Source organism: Dromaius novaehollandiae, chromosome 14 (genome assembly GCF_036370855.1).
Source record: "Dromaius novaehollandiae isolate bDroNov1 chromosome 14, bDroNov1.hap1, whole genome shotgun sequence".
Taxonomy (NCBI): Eukaryota; Metazoa; Chordata; class Aves; order Casuariiformes; family Dromaiidae; genus Dromaius; species Dromaius novaehollandiae.
The window spans coordinates 21,045,993-21,070,102 of NC_088111.1; the positions used below are offsets into that span (position 1 = coordinate 21,045,993).

General features: G+C 44.0%; 1 protein-coding gene across 1 annotated transcript; it reads left to right on the forward strand.

Moving 5' to 3' along the window:
- The first annotated feature begins 8,748 nt into the window (after positions 1–8,748).
- On the forward strand, positions 8,749–23,858 carry CCNF (cyclin F). Its single transcript, XM_026100436.2, has 17 exons — positions 8,749–8,876; positions 12,142–12,296; positions 12,736–12,842; positions 13,784–13,851; positions 14,686–14,879; positions 15,237–15,290; positions 15,833–15,937; positions 16,493–16,570; positions 16,948–17,099; positions 17,780–17,944; positions 18,683–18,806; positions 19,251–19,431; positions 19,892–19,979; positions 20,557–20,656; positions 20,994–21,124; positions 21,335–21,504; positions 22,102–23,858. Exons 1-17 carry the CDS (start codon positions 8,864–8,866, stop codon positions 22,563–22,565), a joined length of 2,349 nt encoding a protein of 782 aa, XP_025956221.2. The 5' UTR covers positions 8,749–8,863; the 3' UTR covers positions 22,566–23,858.
- The last annotated feature ends 252 nt before the right edge of the window (positions 23,859–24,110 follow it).

The window sequence follows — 24,110 nt, forward strand, 5'->3', positions numbered from 1 at the left end:
AGCCATCAGTAATTCTACACCGCTTCTCTTTCAGTCCTTGTTCCAGGTTGGCTGGAGGGAGGTCCACTCAGACATCCCTGCACTGAGTCACAATCCAAAGAGCTTTGCAGTTATAAAGGCTAAAGAGTTGGTTCCTTTCCTCCATTTTTATGCAAGAGCTTAGTTTCTGTCGGAGGTCATAGGTGACTAGACAGGAAATGCTGACATGGAAAGCTGCCAACTACTTACACTATCCTACAGCTTAGCTTGTCTCCTGCACATTTCGAAGGCATGTTTCTCAAAGGCTTGCTCGCTCTGTAAAGTGCCTTGCACGCTCTGAAACTACCTGGATAACAATACATTTACCATGTGTCTACATCTGTGTCTTCCCTATGTATCCCGTACGGCAAGGGATAACACTACCCTCAGCGTAGGTTAGTGTCAGACAATAACTGGTGCATATGCTAGTGGTAAGTTGTGCTCCAGCTTCTGTGTTTCGATGGCCTGCTTCTCTCCTTGCCCTGGCTATTGCAGTCCCCCTCCCTGTGGCCATCCTGAGCCTTCCCAGGCTCCAGGACCAACACATTGTCTTCTGCAGAAAGAGACACAATGTCATGACTCCTATTCCCAGCGGTAACCCTTTTCTGTCCCAGACTGAGGGCAAATTATGCACAGGGAGGCTGGGCCTGACCCCTGTATTTCATCTGTCTGTGCTTCTCCCTCCTGTACCTCCTTTCACTCCTCTAGCCCTTGTGCTGTCTCTAGCTTTGCAAAGTCTGGCAAATGTCTCTTTTACAGCTTTCTTCTCCACACTTCTGGCCCTCCAGAATCGCCATCGTTTATCTCTCAGCATCATCAACTCTCCACCCTTTTCAAATTCAATTGAAAGCACATTTTCTCCCTTGCCTGTGGTTCTTAAATTATACACTCAGCTCATTTCAAAACATCAATTCAGAAACTTGGCGAGGTGATTATTAATAACAGCTCTGTTCTTCTCTGGAGGAGAAATAATATTAGAAATATGTGAAATGTGTACACAGTTGTCATTCTCACTCTCCTCTTTTGCTAAACACTATGTTCTTTACGGGAAACAAAAACAACCCTACACCCAGTATTAAACAGCTGAGACTATGTAATCAGTGAGGAACCATAGAGAACTAGGGCAGTATTTCTTTACATGTTCTGAAACTCATGGTGTGCAGCACCTTCTGTGATGAATTAGTGGTTGGCACTAGGTAGATCAGCAGCACATCTAGGGCTAGGCCTTACTGAGCACCATACATAATGATCTGCAACCCAGTTGGGCCTGTGTGGTTTCTTCATTCACTTGTTGTATGTAGCAGCAAAGCACACAATAGATATAAATATGCTTAATTAGTCATGGCAAATTGTTCTTCAGCTATAATGAAGCTATTCATGTTTTTATTCCAAGAGCATGGGAAGACGTGCCAGGGATTCGCAGGGACCCGGATCTGCTGGGAAGCACTGAGCTGTGGTCTGGCCTGGAAGCATTGGGCTGGCAGCCTGTCAGGTCCATTTCTTTTCTTTTCTCTCTTTTTTTTTTTTTAACTCTACTTACTAAACATGTAGTAGGGTACTGAAGAGTGTTTCACAGCTTATGGTGCCATAGGATGTGCAGAGAAGCAGCTCTGCAGTCCCTCCTGCAGTAAACACACACGCGTGGGTGCTGTGCATATAGGGGAGCTGACCTCAGCGGTCCAGGTACCCCCTCTCATCCTATGTTCTGTGTCATCCTAGCATAAGGAGACAGAGTGTGTGCTTCCACGATGCACAAGAGGGAAAGAGGATAGCTTTCCCAAGTCCTTTGGAGGACGAGGGGGAATAGAAAGATGGGGAACCTCTAACTCTTGTGGTAGAGGAATAAAAATAAAGTCTTCCAATGGAGGGGAAGAAGAGGGAGAGAGAAATCCTTCAGGCATACATCCATGCACCACATGCGGTCTGTATTTTTAGCCTTGTAAGACAAGGGAGGTCCAGTTAGTGATCACTTGGTTTTGAGAGGAGAATAAAATATAAACTAAGTTATTAAGGTATCCAGGAGCTTTTAATTTTGAAGTAAGACTTGCCCTTGGAGTGGTATGGCCCTGACTTTTTCATTGGCATTCAGAGACTAATAGGGAAAGATGTGCCGACACAAACAAAAGCAGGCTTGCTGCTCACTTTATACAGTAACACCAGCGGCCTCAGTTACCATGGACCCAGTACAACATTCCCTTCCTGGCACTTGAGTCTTCAGGATGCCACATATAGCTGTCAGTCTGCGTAAAGTATCTTGAAAGCATAAAAAAAGATATAAATTTTTCATAAAAAAAGATATAAATTGAATGCCCCGTATCAGTGAGAGCCTCCAAGGTCACTCTGTACCCAGAGGAGAAAGCCCAGTCACACTAACAGCCTTTGGCTCAGTGCTTGTCTGGCAGATAAAGTACTGGTCTGTCTGCCTGTATTGTGTAATCACGTCTCCCAATTAAGGCTCACTGGTTCTATTCCAGGTACTTCCCTCAGACACAAGTGTGGGGTTTTTCTTTAAGACATGATACACTTTAATTATTTTAAATGCACCTCTTCTAGCAAGAGCTTGAAGAGTATCAGCTTTTATCCGGAAGAGAACGACCACATTCCCTGTTTTCTGCAGCAGACACCTGTACAGGTGGTGTGTTTCCACTTGAATGGAGTGGCAGTAAGATGCCCCACTGAGAGGCCAAGAAATGAAGGCCTGCAACCATCCAGGGAATGGGAGCAGCACAGGCGCACAGTGAGCCTGCCAGTGGGACCTCCAGAGACAAGACGGGTCAGTCACTGTTTCTTGGCCTTTCCTGGAGCTGCCTGTGTTGGATCTGACTGTAATGGGAGGTGGATTGTTAGCTGGATCTTGGCTGAGACAGCGCACTTGTTCCAAACACACCACGGAATACAAACCTTACTCAGGAGACATGAGATTCACTCCCTCGTGCTCCCCTTCCGCTGTGTTTCATGCAGCACGACTGCTTCTTTCCAACGCTAGGACTCCACATGCTGTACCTTGCTGCTCAGAGGGTCTGTGATGTGCTGAGCATTGCCTGTGGGTTCTGGAGCAAATGAAGGAGACCCCTTAGAGAATCCACTGCTTCCTATATGTAGTGTTATGGGCTTTAGGCTGTCACATAACCTGTCCTTTCAGAATGAGGACTTCACATGACCCAGCACACAGGCACACATCTGTTATCCAATTCAGCACGTCAGATGCTTGCCTTTGTTTTATGCAGTGAGACTTTAGACATAGATGGTAGATAGCTTTAGCAGCAACCTACTGTAGCTCTAAGCTAACCAAACATTTGAAACCATAGCTCTCTTTTCAGGAAAATGAAGCCCATTGTGGACCTCTTTTGCCAAGTCATTTGTCATTAAAAGCCATGTTCATTATTCCCTTGCCTTGGTGAGGACAGACATGAATTCTGAAAAGTGCTGCATTAACCTACTTCATGGCAAATATCTTGATTCTTGTTCATTTACTACTGTAGAGTGGTACTTAGTAATGGAAAGCAGTGAGATTATACACATCAGTATTATGTGTGAGGAAGATTTGTAAAATGAAGACCTATTGCTTTTAAAATATTAGTGCACTCCTTCTTGGGTTAGGATGTCTGCACTGAGGCTTTCTCAAATACAGAAAAAAAGGCAATATTGATGGACATTTGATGCCCCAACATATGTGTTTGATGCCACCTTGTGGTAGTTTTATGTCCTAATTTGAAACGGAAGGTTTTCATTCTTTTGGGATATTTCTATACAAATTTGTTCCATGAAAGAGAAATACAACGTGGAGAAAGGATGGAGATATTAGACATCCTGCTCTGCCCTTGCCCATCATTTCTGATTTGCAGTACTGTCTCCAAACAGCATTGTTAATAAACCTTAGTGCAAACTTGAAATATCCTCCTAGCAGGGACTGCAAATTAATAACATTATGCTGAAATACACACAATATAGGGAGGCAGCCATTAGAATATATGCTGAGATGTCCTGACTTAAAACTTGGGCCAAAGTTGCCCGAGCATCTAAGGACCTCAGACAAACTCTTCCACCTAATTTGCACCTAGATTTACAGATTTGGAGAATCTCTTTCCTCTCTTGGAGAGCAACTTCCATCTCTAGCCCAATAGTTGTTATATTGTACTGAGTGTGTAATAAACAGCTGAGTTACATCACCCTGTTAAAAGCAGGATAGAAATTGTAAAGGTTGGTAACACCATTTCAGCTGAGGACTGGCTCCCTCAAGAGAGGATTGGCTCTTTCTACCCTCTCAGTAATTTAGTCTGACTGCTGCAGAATAGTGATTGCCAGGAAAATTCATGGAACACTTCAGCCTTTCACAAAGCAAGTGGTCTGTATTGTTTTTGTTTGCCCATTGGACTTTGGGAAAGACACCATTTTACAACTGACTGAATGCATTCATCAGATGGTATAATATAAAACCATCATGTTTATTGATTGAATAATCAGAGACTATGTAAAAATTGTAGCAAATTCCCAGACTCCCAGTTGCACATTTGTTTTCTAGCCTCAGACACCCTAGTATTCCAAATGGCATCACATCAGACCCTGTAGAAATACTAGATCCTGAAGGCAATATAGCTGTAATGTTGCTGCATCTGAGCTCATCATTCCTAAGTCTCAGCTTGGCTAATTAACTTGCATGTAGCATTATAATGTCACAGTCATTTTGTTTCAGTTCTGGAACCAACTTGGACAGTGCTAGTTTGGGGGAGAAAGAACCTCTGCAAACCATGCAACTCCACTGTGCAATGTCATTTTCCTGAAAATCTAAATACAATTACTTCTGCAATGGCGTGTAATGCAACTTCTAGTGCATAGTTGCTTGTCTACAATTTGTTCACCAGACTGAACACATTCTGAATGTCTAAATTAAGTGGCTTGTTAACCTATTCACTAGCTGAACTAAGATTATACAGGATGTTACATTCAGATTTACTTTTATCACTTTCTGAAAAGTCCTATTTTATCAAAATTCTTCATCTTTATTCTCTCCTTAAAATCTACCTATTTGAATCTGATCACATACCCTGCATACTAGGGTAAAAAAATATATTAGCTCTAAAAAGACTTCTACAACTGCCAATCCAGAAAGGCTTAAAAGACAAAAGTTCCTAAGAAAGAGGACACCAATGAGTAATAATCTCTACACGAATAAATCCTCTCTCTCACACAAATGGATTAAAAAACAAGCAAGTTGATATATGCCTGATTAAAAGGTATTTTCAGTAAGTTTACTGATAAAACTATGTAATGTCACCTCAAGATAAGACTCAAACAGCAAAAACAAAAGAATAAATCCTAAGCATGAATAAAATCCCTAAATTACAGACATTTCTGATTAGATAATTTGTTCCTGACCTGAGGAGCCATAGAGCTGCTTACTCTGCCCCTTCTCTACAGCCTGGCCTGCTGTCCCGTACTGCTGCCAGGGAGAGGAGGATTCTTCCCTTTCACTCTCTTCCCAGGGCAAGAACTGTGTATATGGTGCTGTGGTCTCTGTGCTCAAAAATACACTTACAGCAAACCATAACTAGCACTTGGAGGAGAAAGGGTTTGTGATGGGCTGTAGGTTTCTGTGAGAGTTTTTTTCCCCTCTAAGAAAGTTGTCTCCTACACAGACAGGCTTTGTCTGGGAAATAAAGCACTCTGTTTTGCCAGGGGAATGTAGTTGTCGACCATGGTCTTTCTTCTAGTGCCTTATTGCTTAAATGCCATGGTCTCAGGCCCTTGAGTGTCTTGGTAAGAAGGATCAACACCTTGATGGAGCCTTGAGCTGGCATAGCAACACCTCTTCCTATGCAGAAGAATCACAGGTTTGGCAGTATAGTGAGTAAGTATTACAGCTGTGTTGAGTTTTGTTTAAATCTCAAAAAGGTAAACAAAAGGCCTTTACTATATTTATCTTAACTTCCATAGCCAACAGATGTGAAGGGAGGAAAAAAGCATTCTGATCCAGGAGAAACACAATCTCTCTACTGTTCAGTGGAGAAAGAGATGTGATAAATAAGAATTCCACTCAGAAATTGGAGACAGTGATTAAAACACACACTTACAGCCTTATTCCTCTTCAGGAATAGGCTCTTAATTGTGTAATGCCTTTCTGAGAAGGTGCAGAACTGAGAAGAACCAACCTGGCTTCCAGCTGCCACTTGGAAAGGGTGCAGGTCTCACTTCTGTTTCATGTTGGTCAGCGCTGTGCAAGTGTTGCAGATACCACAGGGGTTTCTAAAAATTTGCCAGATGGCCATGTTTGGGCAACATGAATGCCACCCGCACACTGGCCTGCCTCTAATCTTATTCATGTCAGTGATAAAACCATCTGAGTATTCTGCCATTTGATTCTGGAAAGGATAAAACAGACCAAAGTTTAGTGCTTTTGAAAATTCCAACCATAAATTTTACTTTCACAGAAAAGACAGAATATCGCTGCAACTAATATTTCTTATCCTTTCGTTCTTCTTCATAGACCTGCTCCAAACCCTGAAACGCAGAGAGAGACTCCCTCGCATGGATTACACCTTTGACTTTGGATCAGGCCTTACATGCTCATTCAAGGTGGGCATACTCTCACCAGTAAATCTGGGCAATGCTTCTATTGCCCTGCTCCACACACTTCTTGCATCTGTTTGTTTTTTTGTCACAGCATTGCTAACTCCCAACTCTCTCTATGCCCACTTGTTTTTCTGTTATAACCTTTCCCATGCCCTGCCTCCCTCTCTCATTTCAACTTTTGGAAAGAGTGTGATGGGCCTGAGGGAACTCGATGAACTGCGACTCACCTGTGACTCAAAGAGCATCTCCTGGTGGTATTTTACCTCTCTGTGGGGAGGTGATTATTCATGTTCTGTTTGCTGGTTCGACTTATTAGCTGACAGAAAGAGCTGTGAGGGGGAAAAGAAATAAAGAACAAAAGCAGACAGCATGATTAACTTTTTACCTCAAAATATTTCTCAGTTAAAAGAGGTTAAAAATTCCCTCTGTTCCCCATGCTACTTTTTCATGTCAACAATTGCAGCATGCCCAGAGAACATCTTGCAGGTTTGCGGATGGAAGCGGAGGTGGATCTGTGTGGGAGAAAGCCTATACACAAAGGCACGTGTATTTACAAAGACAGGTTCACGCTCTGAAAAAGTGTGGGCACATCCACTGTCCCGCATGGTCATTGCACAGGACTGTGGGTCAACGCAACAGGCTTCCACTCCCAGCACTGCCAGAGTTGTAGTGTGACCTTAGACAACTCATCTAGCTTTTCTGTCTCAGCTTCCCCAGCCATGAAATGAGATTACTGTGAGAGATAATGATATTTTTAAAGCTATCCAAATCCCTTGCATTCATGTATACACAGGAAAGCATCCAGAATGTTCTACAGCTGAAAAATACCTCATAAAATTCAGGGCTATCCTTTAAAAAAAAACTCACACAGATGCTACCAGGAAGAGACCTTGACTGTGCTGAGATGGATGATGCTTGCTCAAGGTACCCGAGGGCGGGGAAGTTCCTCACAAGCACAAATCATGACACAGTCATTTTATGCCTAACGAAATGGTAGCTCCTCCTGTTGCTGTCCTGCCTGAAAAGACCCACAAAAGGCTTTGCTGAGCTAAAGAGATAACCTGTAAAACTGATCTTCCCTATGTTGGCTTTGCTCGTCTGCCAGCCTTTTCAAGACACCTTTCTCTCTCTCGCTGGTCTTTGCCTACTTAGTTCCTGGGTTTTCCTCTGAATTCTTTACTCGGTTTTGAACTTTGACTCCGAATTGTCTTTCAAATTCCACCTCTCTCTCGCTCGCTGGGACGCCAGGAGAGGCAGGAGCAAGGCAGGGCTCTGTGTCAAGCTGAGGCACGAGGTGGTGTTGCAGTGAGCAGCACCAGAAGCCTCTCTCCCCACATGGGTCCCTTCCTCCTGCCGGCATGCCTTTGCTCCGCTTTTCCTGCGCCAGCACTGATACTCTTAGGCCCCAGACATTCAGGGAGTCTAAATGGGGTGTAAATAAGCCCGGAAACAGGTTTATTTGTGTGTGTTTTAAGTGTGGTGTAGTTCCCATGGCTGGACAAGCATCCATGTGAGCGCAAGTGGCCATGGGCGAGAAGCACTGAGGTGGCAGGAAGGCTGCTGCCAGCAGGGGCCTAGCTGGGATGAGGGGCTCACAGCCCACGGGCCCTCTGAGGGGCTGAGGCCTCCCCCGCACCCTAGTTGGAGGCTGCGGGGCCCCCCTCCATGGCACCTGGGTGCTTGGGTGACACTGCACGGGGGACGATGGTGGCGACATGACCCCCAGCTGTGTGGGGGAGGGGCGCGTAACGGGCGCCTGCTGCCATGGCAACACAGCCCCCCAGTTGGGGGCAGACCTTGCCCCATGAGCATGCGCCCCAGCCGCCGGGTCCGCGAGATGCTCGAACCGCCAACTGCCCCAATTCGAATTCGCATCCTCAACGCCCAATCACGGCCCACGGGGCGGGGCAGGCACCACCTCCAACCAGCCTTCCGACCAGTCGCAGCGCCTGCTGGGTTTAAAAAAAAAGTGCGCGCGGCTGGTAGGCGTCGCTCACGGGCTCTGGGCCTATCCCAGGCCGGGAGGAGTTCCGGGCGGGACGGGGCGACGCCTCGGGGGGGCGTGGCCTGGGCGGAGCTCGCGGCGCACGCTTTCCCTGACCCTCGCTGAGGCGCGAGGGGGCGGGGCCTAGAGCCGGAGGAGGCGGGGTCTGTGGGCGCGGCCCCGCCCACCGCCGGGGGCTCGGGGCCCGCCCCCACGCGCGCGCCTCATTCGGAGCCGGCTCTGGGGCGCGGCGGCGGCTGGTGCCGGTCGGTTCCCCGGGGACGCGCGGAGATGAAGGCGGGCGGTGAGTGCGGGCCGGGCCGCGGGGCTCTGCGCCGGGCCGCGGGGCGCCGCTTCCTCCCGCCTCTGTCCTGAGAGGCGCCAGCGGGGCTCCCGCCCTCCGGGCCCCGCCGGAGGGGAGCTCTGACGGGGGCAGCGGGGCGCCGGCGGGCTGCGGCCCTGCCCGGGCCCCGCCGCGGCGCCTGCCCGGCTCGGCGGGCGGCCCTGGGCCGCGCGGGCTCCGGGTGCCGCGGCGGGGCGCGTACCGTCCTCCGCGCCCCGCGGCGCGCGCGGAAATTCAAACGGCGGCGGTGCGGCCTGCGGCGGGCGGGCGGACGGGCGGGGGCTCTGCCCCTGGGGCGCGCGCTGCCCGCAGCCCCCCCGCCGGCTCTCCCCAGGCCTCTCGCTGCGGGGGCGTCGGTGTTTTGTATCCTACCTGGGTTTGCGCTTTCTGGTCCTTTTCTACTGGAGGCTGTACAAATAGTCTGCAAGTGCTGGGTGTATCTCAGCGCTCCTTGGCTTCTCATTTTGAAGCCAGCTGTAAAGAAACGTAGGCTGTGTGTGGAATAACATATAGGGCAGCTATGAAGTTGTTGGGCACAAACTGAAATGCAGGAAATTTTGTCTAAATGTTTTGTCTAAAAAAAGAAGTTTTTTTTTTTTTTTCCTCATTCTGAGGGTGGAACACTGGAAGACCTTGTCCAGGGAGATTATGGAGTCTCCATCCCTCCTGGAGATCTTCAAAACCCAATTGGCCACAGCCCTAAGCTGCCTGCGGCAGCTCGCCCTGCCCTGGGCTGTAGGGCAGGACCAGAGGCTCTCTGAAGGTCCCTGCCAACCACAACGGTTCTGTGATCGTGTGAAGTTACAAACTGATTTCCCCGTATGGCTTCTTACCTTCTGAAACCTGCTTTTCTGTCTTTTGTCTTGTTCATGTGGGTGACCCTGCAATTGGCACCCCAGTGTAGATGTCCTTATCTTCCTCATTACAATAATTCTGCTGAAATTGGCCTGGGAAAGGGGATGAAAAGGAGAGGAGTGTTCTTCCCTGTATGTGTTTTATTTTCATGGCAATAGTCTGTTATTCAAAGGTAGGTAACAGGTAGATAGATACATGCTATACTGGGACAACAGATGCTATAGTGTGTCTGTTGGTGGTTTATTCCATGAAACCTGAAGTGCCAAGGAAGTTAATAGTATATATATGCTAAGGCGAGCACAAAAGGCTATTTTAGCACAGTGGCTTTCTAGCCATTGTTTATGGACTCCTTGGGAATCTGCAGGTTATTCCTAAGAATCCTGCTGAAAAGTCAGATAAAACTTACTTTGCCAACTGTAAAAAGCTGTGCAAAGCAATTGAAGATGATGCAGTAACTTTGTTTTGAACAAATCATCTATAACCTCGGAGAGAGAGGGCTGTAACTGGACAGTCCATATATTTTTCCATTCACTGCGTCTGCAGCTGGTAACATGCTCTGTTTCTCTCAAAGATAAATGCAACTTATCGCTTCTCCAGTCTTTCATCCAAACTCTATGTAAAGAATCAGAGAGCTGCACTAGATCATGAGGCTTTCCGCACGTTAGGTTATTACCAGGAGAAGGTAAACGCTGAAAGTAGTAGAGTAGGCCAGAGGAGGGAAAAAAAACTTCATGGAGGAAAAATATTTCCCTCATTAAAATTACCTATCTTCACCCTGACTTTTCTGGCTTTTAATTTCACTGTGAAGAGAAGAAAACTTGGGACTTGCACCATTCTCTCAGCTTATGCATTTGACCCTATAATCTAGGGAGGCTGCATGAGTCTAACTTGTTTTAGCTCATAGATAATATGCTGTGGTTTGCCATATATATTATATTACCGCATTGACTCTACTGTTTGGGGGTTTTTATTCATTTCAAAAAGACTTCAAATTAGAAATTAACCAGTGGAAATAGGGTAAAAATGTGGGCCTCCATATGTGGCAAATTAATGGGCTCTCTAGTGGAATCTATCTTTTATGAAACTTTTTTAGAAAGTAAGTAACTACAGTTTCCATATGATCTCTTTGTAGAAGACTTAGAAGCCCAATTTGAAAAATACAAGCAAGACGTCTTCCTTAACAAACGCCCTAACGTTTGTGTTGTGGGACTGAAACTTTCACTTCAGAATTTGTTTCCTGAGCCCTCGTGTCCGCCCTCTTCTGTCTCAGAAGTGGACCTCTGTTGCTTGCGCGGGCTGCTCTTGAGAGCTCTGCTTTGAGTGGGTTACCGCTGCCTTTGTAAGAGATTGACGTTGAATTGAGCAACGCTGATATCTCTGTGGCTGCTTGACAGACCTGAAAGGAGGTAGAGCATGAAATGACATTGGGGCTGAGGGGGATCCTCCTACCCAACCAGAAACATGGGGGTGATCCTTCTCAGGCAGCCTTGAGGTGGGGGACGTGTTCTTCTCCTCCTCCTAGCAACTTTCACGGATTTGAATTTCTAACATTTGTTAGTCAGCCTGCTGTTAGTGTTGAGCACAGGCGAGAGATAGCCTCTTAGTGGCTGTCCGGACACTGCGTTTTCCCCTGCAGATGGAAAAGGATTGGGCTTTCTACCATGGGGTGTGTCTTCAGCGAGTGGTACTCGTGTGCTTTTCTCAGTTTTGCCTCATATGTTAGGTAGTTTCCTACTCTTGGCTAATGCATTGAGGGTAAACGCTGCCTTAACAGGAACAGAAGATGGAGGTGATGCTTCAGTCTCTGAATGCTACGAGATGCCAAAACTTGAAGAAAGGGCTTCCTGCTTCTTTGACATCTTCCATAAGTGTCTGTGGCAGGCAAGAGGCCTCTTAGAAAAAAGATGAAAGATCTTGGAAAGATCTTGGATTAGTTTGGTGGGTCTTAAGTTCCTAATCTCTTTGGTCACATTTTGAAGACTACTGTCAGCTGAGAAGGAAAAGTCAGGATGTGGGGGAGGTAAATGAAGTGACAGTCTAACTAAAATCAGTAAAATGATGAAGTTATATTACAGAGGGATTGTGCTCAACGGAGAAGAGTTGAGCTGAATTGCTTAAGTCGCCCCTTCTGAGCCTCTCGCCTTAATCAATTAAAATAAAATAATCATTCACTTCTTCATAGCTCAAACTGCTAAATCGGTCACTTCATCCTAAATGAATGTCTTTGAATAAGTGGTGTCCTATGCTGCAGTAGAATAGGTACAGTAACACTGCCCATCTCTGTGTTTATATATGTGTATATTCTATAGCATCTCTTTTTCCTCCTGCTGTTCCATGGCTAACTGAGGTGTTTGGGGTTTTTGTTTTCCAGTAATTCACTGTAGATGTTCCAGATGTTTTTCCTTCCCTTCAAAGCGAAGGATAAGAAAACGGCCCCGAGTCCTGACGTTGTTAAGTCTGCCTGAAGATGTTCTGTTTCACGTTCTGAAAGGCCTTCCTGCTGAGGACATCCTTTCAGTCAGAGCCGTGAGTCTAATTGCTTCTCCTCTGTAACACGCTATGGCTTTGCCTCTGGCAACAGGAGCCAGGACTTGACATGGAAAAGGCTGGCTCCTCATGTCAGAGTAAATCTTACTACTGTGTATATTCTTTGGTTTTCTTCGTTTTTTTTGCTGTACTAATAGCAGTTGTATTTCTCAGTACTTGAGCTTAAGAAGATGAGCAGCAGGATTTGAGTGTTTTGTGTAGGTGTTCTGTGGGAGTTCTCCTGCCAGATCACTGTGACTGAAAAATGTAGTTCAGTTTGGCAGCTCTTGCCTTAGTGATGGTTGGGCAGAAAAACAATTGTGATTTACTTGTGGTTAATTTGCTATCTATATAAAATTAGATGGCTGAAGAACTGTTTATCTGTTGGTCCCTTATTTTCGTAATTGCCTTCTTACACACACACACCCTATCCCCACAGGTGCACTCGCATCTTAAATACCTTGTGGATAATCATGCTAGCGTTTGGGCATGTGCGAGTTTCCAAGAAATATGGCCTTCTCCTAACAATCTGAAGATGTTTGAAAGGTAAACTTTTAAGAATCAAAGTATGTCCATGATTGTAGAGGAGGATGCTTCAAGCTAGGTATCCAATGTGAATCAATTTCTACTGCATGTGGGATATCTGACTGTCCTTTCTTACTTGTAGAAGTCTTTGCTTGCTGTAAGGAAGAATTGTTGAGTTCATGTCTAAACTCTCAAGCACATTAACCTGTTGTCTTTTTAATAGGAGCACGGCCTGTTGTATATACCAAAGTTTTATTTCTCTTGCAGTGCAGTAGTATTCCATGTTGGAAAGCAGCATATTAACTAAAACCTGTGTTATTGATGCTCTTGGAGCCTGTTGCCATATGAACATGCAAGTCAAATCAGAAGATCTAGAATATAACCATATTTCTAAGTCTCAGTTTGTTTAGTCACCTCCTGTGAAAAAGTATTTTTACCTAATGAAAAATAGATAAATGTCAGTATTAAGACTGGAGTTCTAATAGATAACGATAAATCTGGTTTAAAAAGGAAGGAGAGTGTCCGTTTATCTCTGCTTTGAATGGAAATTGGTCACTTTCGGTGTCATGCTAATTGTTTCATTTCTTATTGTTGCTTCTGCTCTGATGCATGTTTAATGTTCTTTCTAAAGACTATCTGATAATTGGCTTGAGAATGGGAATACCAAAATATGTTATCGCATTCTGGCATTGGAGATGTTACATGGGATTGGAAAACAGTTCCTGCAGAATTCTCAAATTGTTCTGGACATGGTCACATCAAAGAGTTGCAGCGAGAAAAGCCAGGGCACAATTTATGCTTAACTTCTGTGGCAGGAGCACGTGTGCTGGTGGTTAGAATGCATTTGTTACACTGCATCAGATTCACAGCCTGGCCTACGTTGTAGTAACTTGTTTAAAGATGAGGGCCTGAAAATACCTATTGACTTAAACTTGAAGTATCCTCTCTGTATTCCAATTTAGGGCTGCTGAAAAGGGTAACTTTGAAGCTGCTGTGAAGCTGGGGATAGCATACCTGTACAATGAAGGCTGTAAGTATGAAAGCTTGTACTTGGGCTCTTGGGGAGAGTGGTGTGACAGATGGAAGCGCAGATGAACTGAAGGCTTATTTCTAGCTGCAGATCAGACTAATTGTCCAGTCACAAAGCTGGCATTTTTATTGGCTACCTGCAAAGTTGTTTCTCCTGTGCCTTGGACACTGATGCTTTTGTACCCAGGTTCTAGAACTATGAAGTGCAGAGCCAGTTTGCTGTCTTCAGTGTGTGATTATCATGCCTCTTCAGTTTTATCTTTCAGTCAAACTTGAGCATCGGCCACTAACCTGTTAGGTGTTAAATGATATTATGGTGCAAAAGTTTTTTGTTTTTTTTAAAAAAACCCACGAAATTAGTCAATGCAGAGCTTATGCACTCATATTTACAAGTCACGCTTCAAAAACTTCTGATCAAGCTTGACTGGTTACCTAGTCTTTTAGATGTGACAAAAGGGACTGATGATTGACAGGAGGAACCTTATCGCTGAGGGTTCTGGCAAGGCAGGTGACTTGCATGCTGCTTTGTTTGTTTGTGCACTGACAGGAATTAACATTGCTCTGAATATTGGTATTTGCAGAATGCCCTCCAGTTTTAGGGCTGTGTGTTGCTACAGACTGACTGTAGTAAAATCTTTCTTCTTTTTCCATCTCCTTGATTTTTTTTTTTTAAAGCTCTAAAGGGAAGACGCTGTTCAGTCTTTTCCTGATTGTATCCTATTGTCTGTAGCAACGTCGCTGACTGTCTTGGCCTGATTAAATGCCAAGAACGTATTGTGAATAAACTCATTTCTAAACTGTTTCTGGGGGTGGGTGGGTGGTGGTTGTTTTTCAGTGTCCATCTCTGATGAGGGTCGTGCAGAAGTGAATGGATTAAAGGCATCTCATTTCTTCAGTCTGGCGGAGCGTCTGAATGTGCGCGCAGCCCCATTCATCTGGCTTTTTATTCGTCCTCCCTGGTCCTTGAGTGGAAGCTGTTGTAAAGCTGTGGTCTATGAAAGTCTCAAAGCAGAATGTCAGTTGGAGAAAGTAAGATTTCTTTCTGCTCTTGACTTTAAGATAGCGTAGTAACTCCACCTAGTTCTTCTGGAAAAATTATTTTTGTTTACCCCAGGAGCTCTTATGCCCTTGCTGCTTAAATGACCATGAATCAATTGTTTTAATGAATTTGCAGCCAAACTGCACTGGGTATGTTGTGAGTGCCGGAGGCCTGTACTGTCTCTTATGAGAGATTCAGTTCTATCTCAAAGATCTCAAAATATTGAGAAAAGTAAGGGGAAGGAATGATTGAAAGGCAAACAAAAGCATACTCTGGAATTGTTTGGGGCGGGGATTCCCTGTTCCTTGTTCCTCCTTAATGACACTTTATTTTAATGCTTTCTTCAGGTTCAAAAAGGATCTATTCTCCACTGCTTGGCTAAGGTCTTAAGTCTCTTTGAGGTGAGCAATGTTTCTGATTTGATGTCTTTGGTGATTCTGAAGGTGACTTTTTCTGATAATACTAATTCTCTATTTACCTTGATAAAAATCAAACAAATGTTCTTGTATTGCTCAAATGCCCTAGAAATTCACGTTCTGATGAGTATACGTTACCGATTGTTTGAAAATGTTATCAATTCAGCTTATTCAATTTTAGAAGAACTGAAATTAGTTTTGGCTTATTATGGGCTTGCACTGTGGTCAGACCTCAAAGGAAGGCTTCCAGTCTTAACGTGTATCAAAATAAATGGCCTTCAGTGGTGAGCAACCTAAAAAGCTTTTGACTAGCTAAGGAAAACTACCAACTAATTCATGAGCCTGGATCTTCACAGGACAGCACTGAGTGGATGTAGTGGCACCCCTTGCCGTCTGGAGGGGACTTGCCACTAGTAGATGCCGTACCATAGCTTTCGGTACAGAGCTGTTCTGCAGCTGCTGAAGTTTGGAGGTCTGGTGCCCAGTTGGCTGGACAGCATAAATACCATTGTGCTTTTTGATCTTAGGATGAAGAAAAAAGAAAAGAATCCCTTGAAATGTTTGAAGAATCTTCAAAGCAGGGTTGTTTAAACAGCTCCTACCTCCTTTGGGAAAGTAACAGAAAGGCTGCTGTAAGTAAACTTTGTCTCAAAACAACATTTTCCACTGTAACATCTGGACCTCTGTTATGTGTGATAAACAACTGCAGAAAGACATTGCTCTTCCTCATGGGTTACCTACTTCATAAACAGGGAGAGCGCTAAGAACTCTCACAAATGAGCCTTGGTGTTTGCCTTGATGTTTAAAATAAGTGAGCCCATGAACAGTTAAGCTGTGGTGCAAGCAGAAGCTCCTTTATACTGAATCTGCTAAAGGCATAGTCACCACTGGCTAGCGATCAGGTTGCTCACTTGGGAATGGGAGGGGGGAGACTGCCTACATCATCATCTATAAATATGTTGGAATGCTGAATGACCTGTCTCATTTCCTGTGAGACCTTGGGCAAGAACTGAAGCAAGCTTCTTAAAAACAATGTTGCCCTCATGATGAGAAACAGACTGGTTGCTGAAACAATACATGTAACCACAAGCAGTGTTTTTTTTTTCTCTGGATATTAGTGTTACAATCCTTCCATTCATCCTGTAAAGGTAATGGTTTTTGAAATCCATTTACATATCTCTCTTTAGATGTCAGATCCTGGCAGATACCTCCAAAGCCTCAGGAAGCTAAGGGACTATGCAGCAAAAGGCTGCTGGGAAGCACAGGTAAGACTGACTGTTAGTCTGTCTTCAGTCTTTTGTATGCTTTTGTGAGCATAGACTCCTCCCACTAAATACAGGGTCAAAATTACTGAATAATGTGTATGTGTGTTCTCTGCAAATCGTCCTCTCTCGAAAATACTGCGTTTCTGTGGTACAATCTGAGCAAGGATCCCTATTTTGCTAGAATTTAAGGCTTACTCCCAAATAATGGGTGCATTGTTCAGCATTTAAGCCAGACTAAGAACTACCTGTTCCTTACCAACATGACAAACAACTTGAAAGGTCATTTCCATTTTCAACAGGAAAATTACAGGACCATCCCATGATGCTTTAGTTTGCATTTGGTATAAGCATTTTCTTTTGTGTTCTGTCTACTGCAGATAACTTTAGCTAAAGCTTGTGGGAACGGAAACCAACTAGGATTAGAAGCAAAATCTTCCAATGAAATGGTGTCTCAGATCTTTCAAGCCTCCCTCCCTGTCAGCAAGCAAAGTATCTTCACTGTGCAGAAAGGAATGAATGAAACAATGAGGTAAAAGCTCAAATCCAGGAGCCAGGCCTGCAAGATGGCATGCCTGCCTGTGACACAGCAGAAAACATGTCTGTTTGCCTTTACACCAATAGAGGAAAACAAATCTAGGATGTGGTGTGTTGGAAGATGGAACCTTTTGCTTTACAATACTTCTACCATGCATTATGTACAATTAAACACATGACACTTTTGCAAAGAGGAGGTATTAGAGCCCTTATTTTGAGCCACAGTGAAAATGAAGTGTGTGTGGGTGGTGGGGGTTGTTTTCTTTTCTGGAATGCAAGTTCTTGCAACTGTCAAGACTGACGAGCCCTCCAGGAGCTAGAAGCGGTGTTTGACTTGTTGGAGCTAGAGTTACTCTCCAGTTTTCTAGATTGGTGGTCTTTAGCCTCCTGACTTATATGCCCCTATCTATTTCCTTGTTCAAGTGTCTATTAATTACAGGCTAGCTTTCAATTTCATTTCACAAACTAATTAAGAGGACCACTGGCCCCTAAGAGGACAACAGGCCTCTGGCTGCAAATCGTTATTGTTGTGCAACGCGGAGTTTTTCTGAAGTCTTTTTTGGTACAATTTCTTGTTTGGAACCCTTCAGTGGAGAGGGGACTTGTATGGGGAGAATGTTCAGCCCAGACCTGAATGGCTTCTAACCTGGCAGATTCTCTCTTTCTCCTGCCTAGGTACATCCTGATTGACTGGTTGGTAGAAGTGGCTACCATGAAAGACTTTTCTAGCCTATGCCTTCACATGACAGTAGGATGCGTGGATCGTTATTTGAAACTGAGACCTGTACCCCGGGCTCGACTCCAACTTCTGGGAATTGCCTGCATGGTCATTTGCACACGGTAGGGATTATGACTGATGATCACAGGCAGTTACTATGATCATTCAAATTCATTTGTGCACTCTAGCTTCTTTCCCTCTGCCCCCTTTCCCCTTCCACCTCCCTCCAACCTCCTTCCCACCCTGCCCTGGCTCCTCACTAATAATAGTACTGGAAAGACCTTTTGGCTTCCCTTTACATTACTGCTGCTTGAACTGTGTTCACATACAAACATTCCCGGTCTCTGCAAATGGCATGCAAAATATTATTTCCTTAGCATATTTGAATATGAAAAAACTCTATTGCAGTGAATAGGTCTAAATGGCTTCTACCAGCAACTAAAGTCTTTCACACAGTATTAGCATGAATAATCCTGTAAGGAACAACTGCAGCAGTATTGTTACCCAGTTTAATCTCTTGTGCTCAAATGAACAGAGCTGCACTTTACAGGAATAAACAAGCATGGTGTGGTGGAATATTATTCTTCTGTATTAGTTCCCTTAATATCTTCACCTAGGAGAGGTTTCCTAAATGTGATGGATTAGAATAATAAATGGTTCCAGCTTAAAGGTAAAATGAAGAGTTGCTGTGCCTTTTGTCCCAGTCTGTACCTGATCTATGACTTTAACAAGTACTTTATGAAGCTGTTTAACTCTTTGGTCATCTTGGATGCATTTCTTTGCCCCCCAAAAAATCAGTGCACAGGTGCACACATTTGGGTTCTTCTGGGGTCAATTGTTAATAATATTTAATGTTGCAGTTTCGTCAGCAAAGAGATCTTGACAATACGGGAAGCTGTGTGGCTAACAGACAACACATACAAATATGAAGACCTGGTCAGAATGATGGGTGAGATCATTTCTGCCCTAGAAGGAAAGATAAGGGTGAGTTTGGAAAATGGATGGAATGCTTAGCCCTTTGGGCTGCCACTGAAGTTGTGCTGCTGTAGTTAGCAGTGAAGTGTGAATCCTTTCCTGCTTCATAACATCTAAGATGTCATTTTTGATGGAACTGCTCTCAGTAAGACTATGCACATTTAAAAGCCTGCTGATATAAAACTGTCTCTCTTTGTGTAGAGATTAAAACTTAACTCTCAAGTTCAGAGGTCATATAATCTTTCACTGGGGAGTGTTTTGATATCATTTATTTGATTGACATTGATATCAGTTATTGATATCAATACTGACATTGATATCAGTATTATTTAAAAAAGAAAAAACAAAAACAAACTCTAAGGTAATGAAAAGAAGGTTTGCTGGGAACAGCTGTGTTGTAACTACTTGGTGCTTGACTTACGTTGCCAACCTCTGTTCTCCTTTGTATATTAGATACCTACTGTGGTGGACTACGAAGAAGTATTGTCAAACATAGTCTCGCTGGAGAGAAGAACTCTTCACCTTTACAGCTTCATTTGTGAACTGTCGCTGCTGAACACAAGCCTCTGTGTGTATTCCCCAGCTCGTCTGGCCGCTGCAGCACTGCTGCTGGCTAAGATACTACACAAGCAAGGTAAGGAACAGCCTCCTAAGTGGAGCTGCAGCATGGTATGCAAGTCTGACTTGCCCTTTTAGGGAGCCATTTTTTCTTTCTTTCTTGGGCAAGATGCCTCAGTCATTTGAGGAGGGGGGGAGGTGAGGGACATGGGTGCAAGACTTCTGAGTGCAGAGATGAGTTCACCTTATTTTGTCTCTTTATAGTTATGAAGAACCAGAGTGTTAGCATTATACAATGCAAATATGTTTAAATGGGACTGAAGGTTTCTGCCATTAATTCTACAGCATAGACAATATAGCTAGCCATAACTTCAGTTTGGCAGACAAAGCTATCCTTGAAGCTGACTCTAAATTTGAGTAAGCTGTTTACAGGCACAAGCTTGTAGAAGATCATGTTCTTTATCCCATTAAAAATATCTGTGTGATTATAGAACTACCAAGCTTCACAAAATGATAGTATGTACTCTCTTCTCCAGCACATCCCTGGACAAGCCAGCTGTCTGAATGCACTGGTTTCTCTCTCGAAGACCTGTTGCCGTGTGTGCTAAGCCTCCACCAAAAATGGTAAAACCTTTGGAACCCTTCTGGGAGGGCACATGAATGTTTAGAATCTAACTCTTCCAGACATACTGCATCCATATGACCAGTCCTTCCAAATGAAGAAGGTGGATCTGGGAAGCAGCTTTTCTCCTCCCATCACAAGGCACTGCGGCCTAGGGCAATATTAGATATGTTCTTGTTCAGTGATAGCTTTTTATTTCCCTGGCTGGTAATGGGCCTGCATTACAGCTGATGTGATGCTTTCTAAGGCTAGCAGTTTCAGCTTGCCAAATGTCACTATTTTCATAAGACTGACTTGCTTATTGCCGAACTTCAGGAAATGTTCCAGTAGCAAAGATAGCTCACTTTTGGAAAAGTACAAGGCAAATATCTTGTTTACTTCAAGCAACAGAAAAGGAACTGGATGCTAATATGCCTTTGAAACCAAGTGGCCTATCTGGTTCCTGAAACACCAACTTCCTTAATGCAGAGCAGTGACAAAATGCTCTTGGACAGTGGGAAAGTACTTAAATTGGCAGGTGGTGGTAGCATGGTCTCATGTAATCCATTCTCAGATTGGGGCTTTAATCTTTCTTTCCAGCTTCCATGATGATGTCCCAAAGGATTATAGGCAGGTGTCTTTAACTGCAGTGAAACAACGATTTGAAGATGAGCGTTACGAAGAAATAGGTAAAGAAAAGGTGAGTGAGTTCTTTCTCTTCATTTGGTGATGCCTGACACTCGGAGCAAAACTAGCCATATGGCAGGATGTACAAAACTTCAAATAATGGGAAGGAACTCTTAACTTTAGATTTTTCTTTTTTCTTTTTTCTTTTTTTTGGAGGAGAGAACATGCAAATAAAGCAGGGGTTTTTAAACATCTGCTGGGACTGTAAGAAGTATAGTTGAGTATGTGTGGCAAGAACTTGCTATGATGGATTTTTCTAGGAAAGAGAGAAATAGCACCCTTCTGCCAGAGGGAATTGCATGATCTTATTTGTACTGACTTTTTTTTTTTTTTTTTTTTTTTTTTTAAAGATGATGAGTTACAGCCAGCTGTGTTCATTGTTGGGTGTGAAGCAGGAAGACCCGGAGCCCAGCCCCTTGCACACAAATATGGTGGAAATTCAGACTTTCCTTAGCTCTCCCTCTGGAAAGAGAACTAAAAGGCTAGTAAAAGCTCATCACTATAAATGTCTGGGAAGATAACATGAGGCTTTCCTCTTTTCTGGTGTCCTGAACTTTCATTCTAAAGCATAATCAATTTTTCTGATCTTAATCTTCTGATTCTTAACTGGCATACCTTTTAAAAGAGCTGGAAAAGAAGACTTGGCTTTTAATATGTGACTTCTGGATATTTTTTCTCTTGTGCACTACAGGAGGAGGGAAGACAGCATTCAGGATGACAGAGGCAGCTTTGTGACTACACCCACAGCTGAGCTATCCACCCAGGAAGAAAGTCTTCTAGACAATTTTCTGGACTGGAGTTTAGACTCCTGCTCTGGTTATGAAGGTGATCAGGAAAGTGAAGGCGAGAAAGATGGAGATGGTGAGGGTTTTATTCTCCTTACAAAAAGCAGATGAGACAAATTTTAGCTATCTGTCTTTGCTTAAAACTGTTTCCTCAGGCAACTTTCAGAGGAAGACCACTTTGGGAAAAACTCCTTTGCTTCTACAGTGGTCTTATACCTCTAAAGCAGTTTAATATTTATATCCCTTCTCTTCATACTGCTTCAGAACATGGTGAAGGATTTTGTAGATGCTTAGAGTTTGAGTGAGACTGTTTTCAAGTACTGCTGTGACAGAGGACCAAACTCTGAATGAAGGGGGGAGTACTTCGAACTGCACTGCATGGTTCTGCTCCAGGAATTTTGCCCATGACCAGCATTGTGAATGCTGTATTACCTGCTTGTTTTGCTAACACTGTGACTGGCTTTTCACTGTGTAAACTGCTGGTGGACAGTATCCGCTGAAACAGGGTGAGGAGGGAATGCCCCCGTTTTAAATGAGGACAAAGTTAGCTGTGTCTTCACTCTATCCATATATAAGTAGACGTAAGATCTACTCTTTTGGTTCTTACTCTATACTGAATGTCATCTTGGTGTTGCTGTTATCAAAGATAACCTTTTCTTTCATCATCCTATAGTGACAGCTCCCAGTGGAATCCTGGATGTAACTGTGGTCTATATGGATCCAGCAGAGCACTGCTGTCAAGACTCCAGTGATGAAGATAACCTAGCTGCAGGCTGGCCTGAGCATGCAGTACCACTGAGTGAGGCTCAGCTGCCAGATGGCAGTCATGTTCTTCCAGCATATCTCACCCCAAGAAATCCTAACCTAGAAGGGAGCTCAGGCTACTCCTCTGTCAACAGCACCAGTCCTACATCTTCTGTAGAAGGCAGCTTTGGAGTACCTCTCAAAACTACCTCAGCACTGTCTCTTGGCAGTGCCATGAACAAGGGGCTGTGCCAGCCTTGTTACTTGAAATCATGTTTACAGTCAGTCTGTGCTAGGCCTAGTGATGGCAAGTGTGACAGAAGACAAGTCAAGCGAAAAAATGTTGCAGAACACAGTGAAGAAAGGGTGAACTTGGGCTTCTTAAGTCTCTGATTTCATGCTGTTTACTTCCAGAGGGTTCCTGGAAACAGTATTTCTGTGTAGTCATGCAGGGCGGTAGTGAATAATTGTCAATACCTCCAAGAAGTGCCCCCTCCCCTCAACTTTGTCTATGCCTATCATGGTCTACAAACCTATCCTGTGCTTCTGTAGCTCACTTCTGGGCAATTTCCTTTCTTGATAGCTGCCTTTCTAAAGTATTCCCTATTGTGTGATCCTATGCAAATTAAGACCCTTCTCTATGTATGAAATTTTACAGTTCATTTTTGCATCATGCCTCACCAGTTACTCCTTGATAGCAGAGTACTTGTCATGTCCCTTACTTCACTGTGAGCCCTATTTTAAAAGAAGTAGCTTTGGTTCCCAGGTTACTGGATGTAACACTATGCTTGAACTCTTCCACTTGAAAGACCTTTTTGAGGCTGTGTGAACTTATCCTTCATGACAGGTGCTATCTTACTCAGCTGGTGCTTTCCTATTCTGTGTATATACCACTTGCTGCACTGATCTATAAGGTTTTTTTTTATGGAAACAATCAAGAGGTATATGAAGGCTCTCTGCAGGTCTGTTTTTGTGTGTATGGGTTGGGTGTTTTTTTTTTTTTTAACCTACCTCTCGCATGGTTTTAGCCCCATTTGCCTCAAGCCCTAGTTGCCATGTGTTCCCTCACCTGAAAAACTGCCCTTCTGTGCCTTAACACTTCACTGCCTGATACAGCAGTACTATGATCTCTGTGAACTGTTCCTAGATGCTGGAATTGTGTGGTTAAACTGCCACCTCCATCCAGTGACTTAACTTCATTTCCTGTCTTGCACAGCCTTCCTTGCTAGTTTCAATAGTGTGTCCTCAAGTAAAGCACAAATAACACTTGAACACTAGAACCAGAGGCAGCAGTGCAATAAGGGTGGATAGTACTTACTGAAAGCTCTAATTTAAGCCTCACTCCTGCCTTCTAATCTGCAAGGACAGCACAGGCATTTCTTACTGCTACAGAACAGGAAATTTCATGCTTAGTAACAACTTTGAAGAAAAAATCTACACTGACCTCAGCCTAGCAAGTCTGGGCTAAAGCCACTTCATGCTATAACTGTTAAAAGAACAGCCTCCTCTTTAAGAACAAGTAGTGAGTATCAAAATATCAAGGTACAAGACTTCCAGGAGATGTCACTGAATTTAACACTGGAACTGGACTCCATGACTCTTCCTTTGTTTAGAAATTACCATGGCAGACAGCAACAGTTCAATACAGTGTAGTGACTTTTTTTTATAAAACTTTTTTTTTTAATACATGGCTCCCTGTCTTATTTTAATGGCTGTGGGGGTGCCAGCCCTGGATCCCATGCACCTATTTCACTGAACCGGGGGCTTGGAGAACTGAGGTGATGTTGTGGGGGGGGGGGGGGGGGGAGGTAGAAGTCTGAGTCGGGTTGAACAAGTCATAATTAATACTAAGTGGAGGTATAGCTCTGGGCAAGTTCTTACCCTTCAGTTGCAAAAAGGACCATCTCAAAGCTATTTACATCCAGATCATGAACAGCT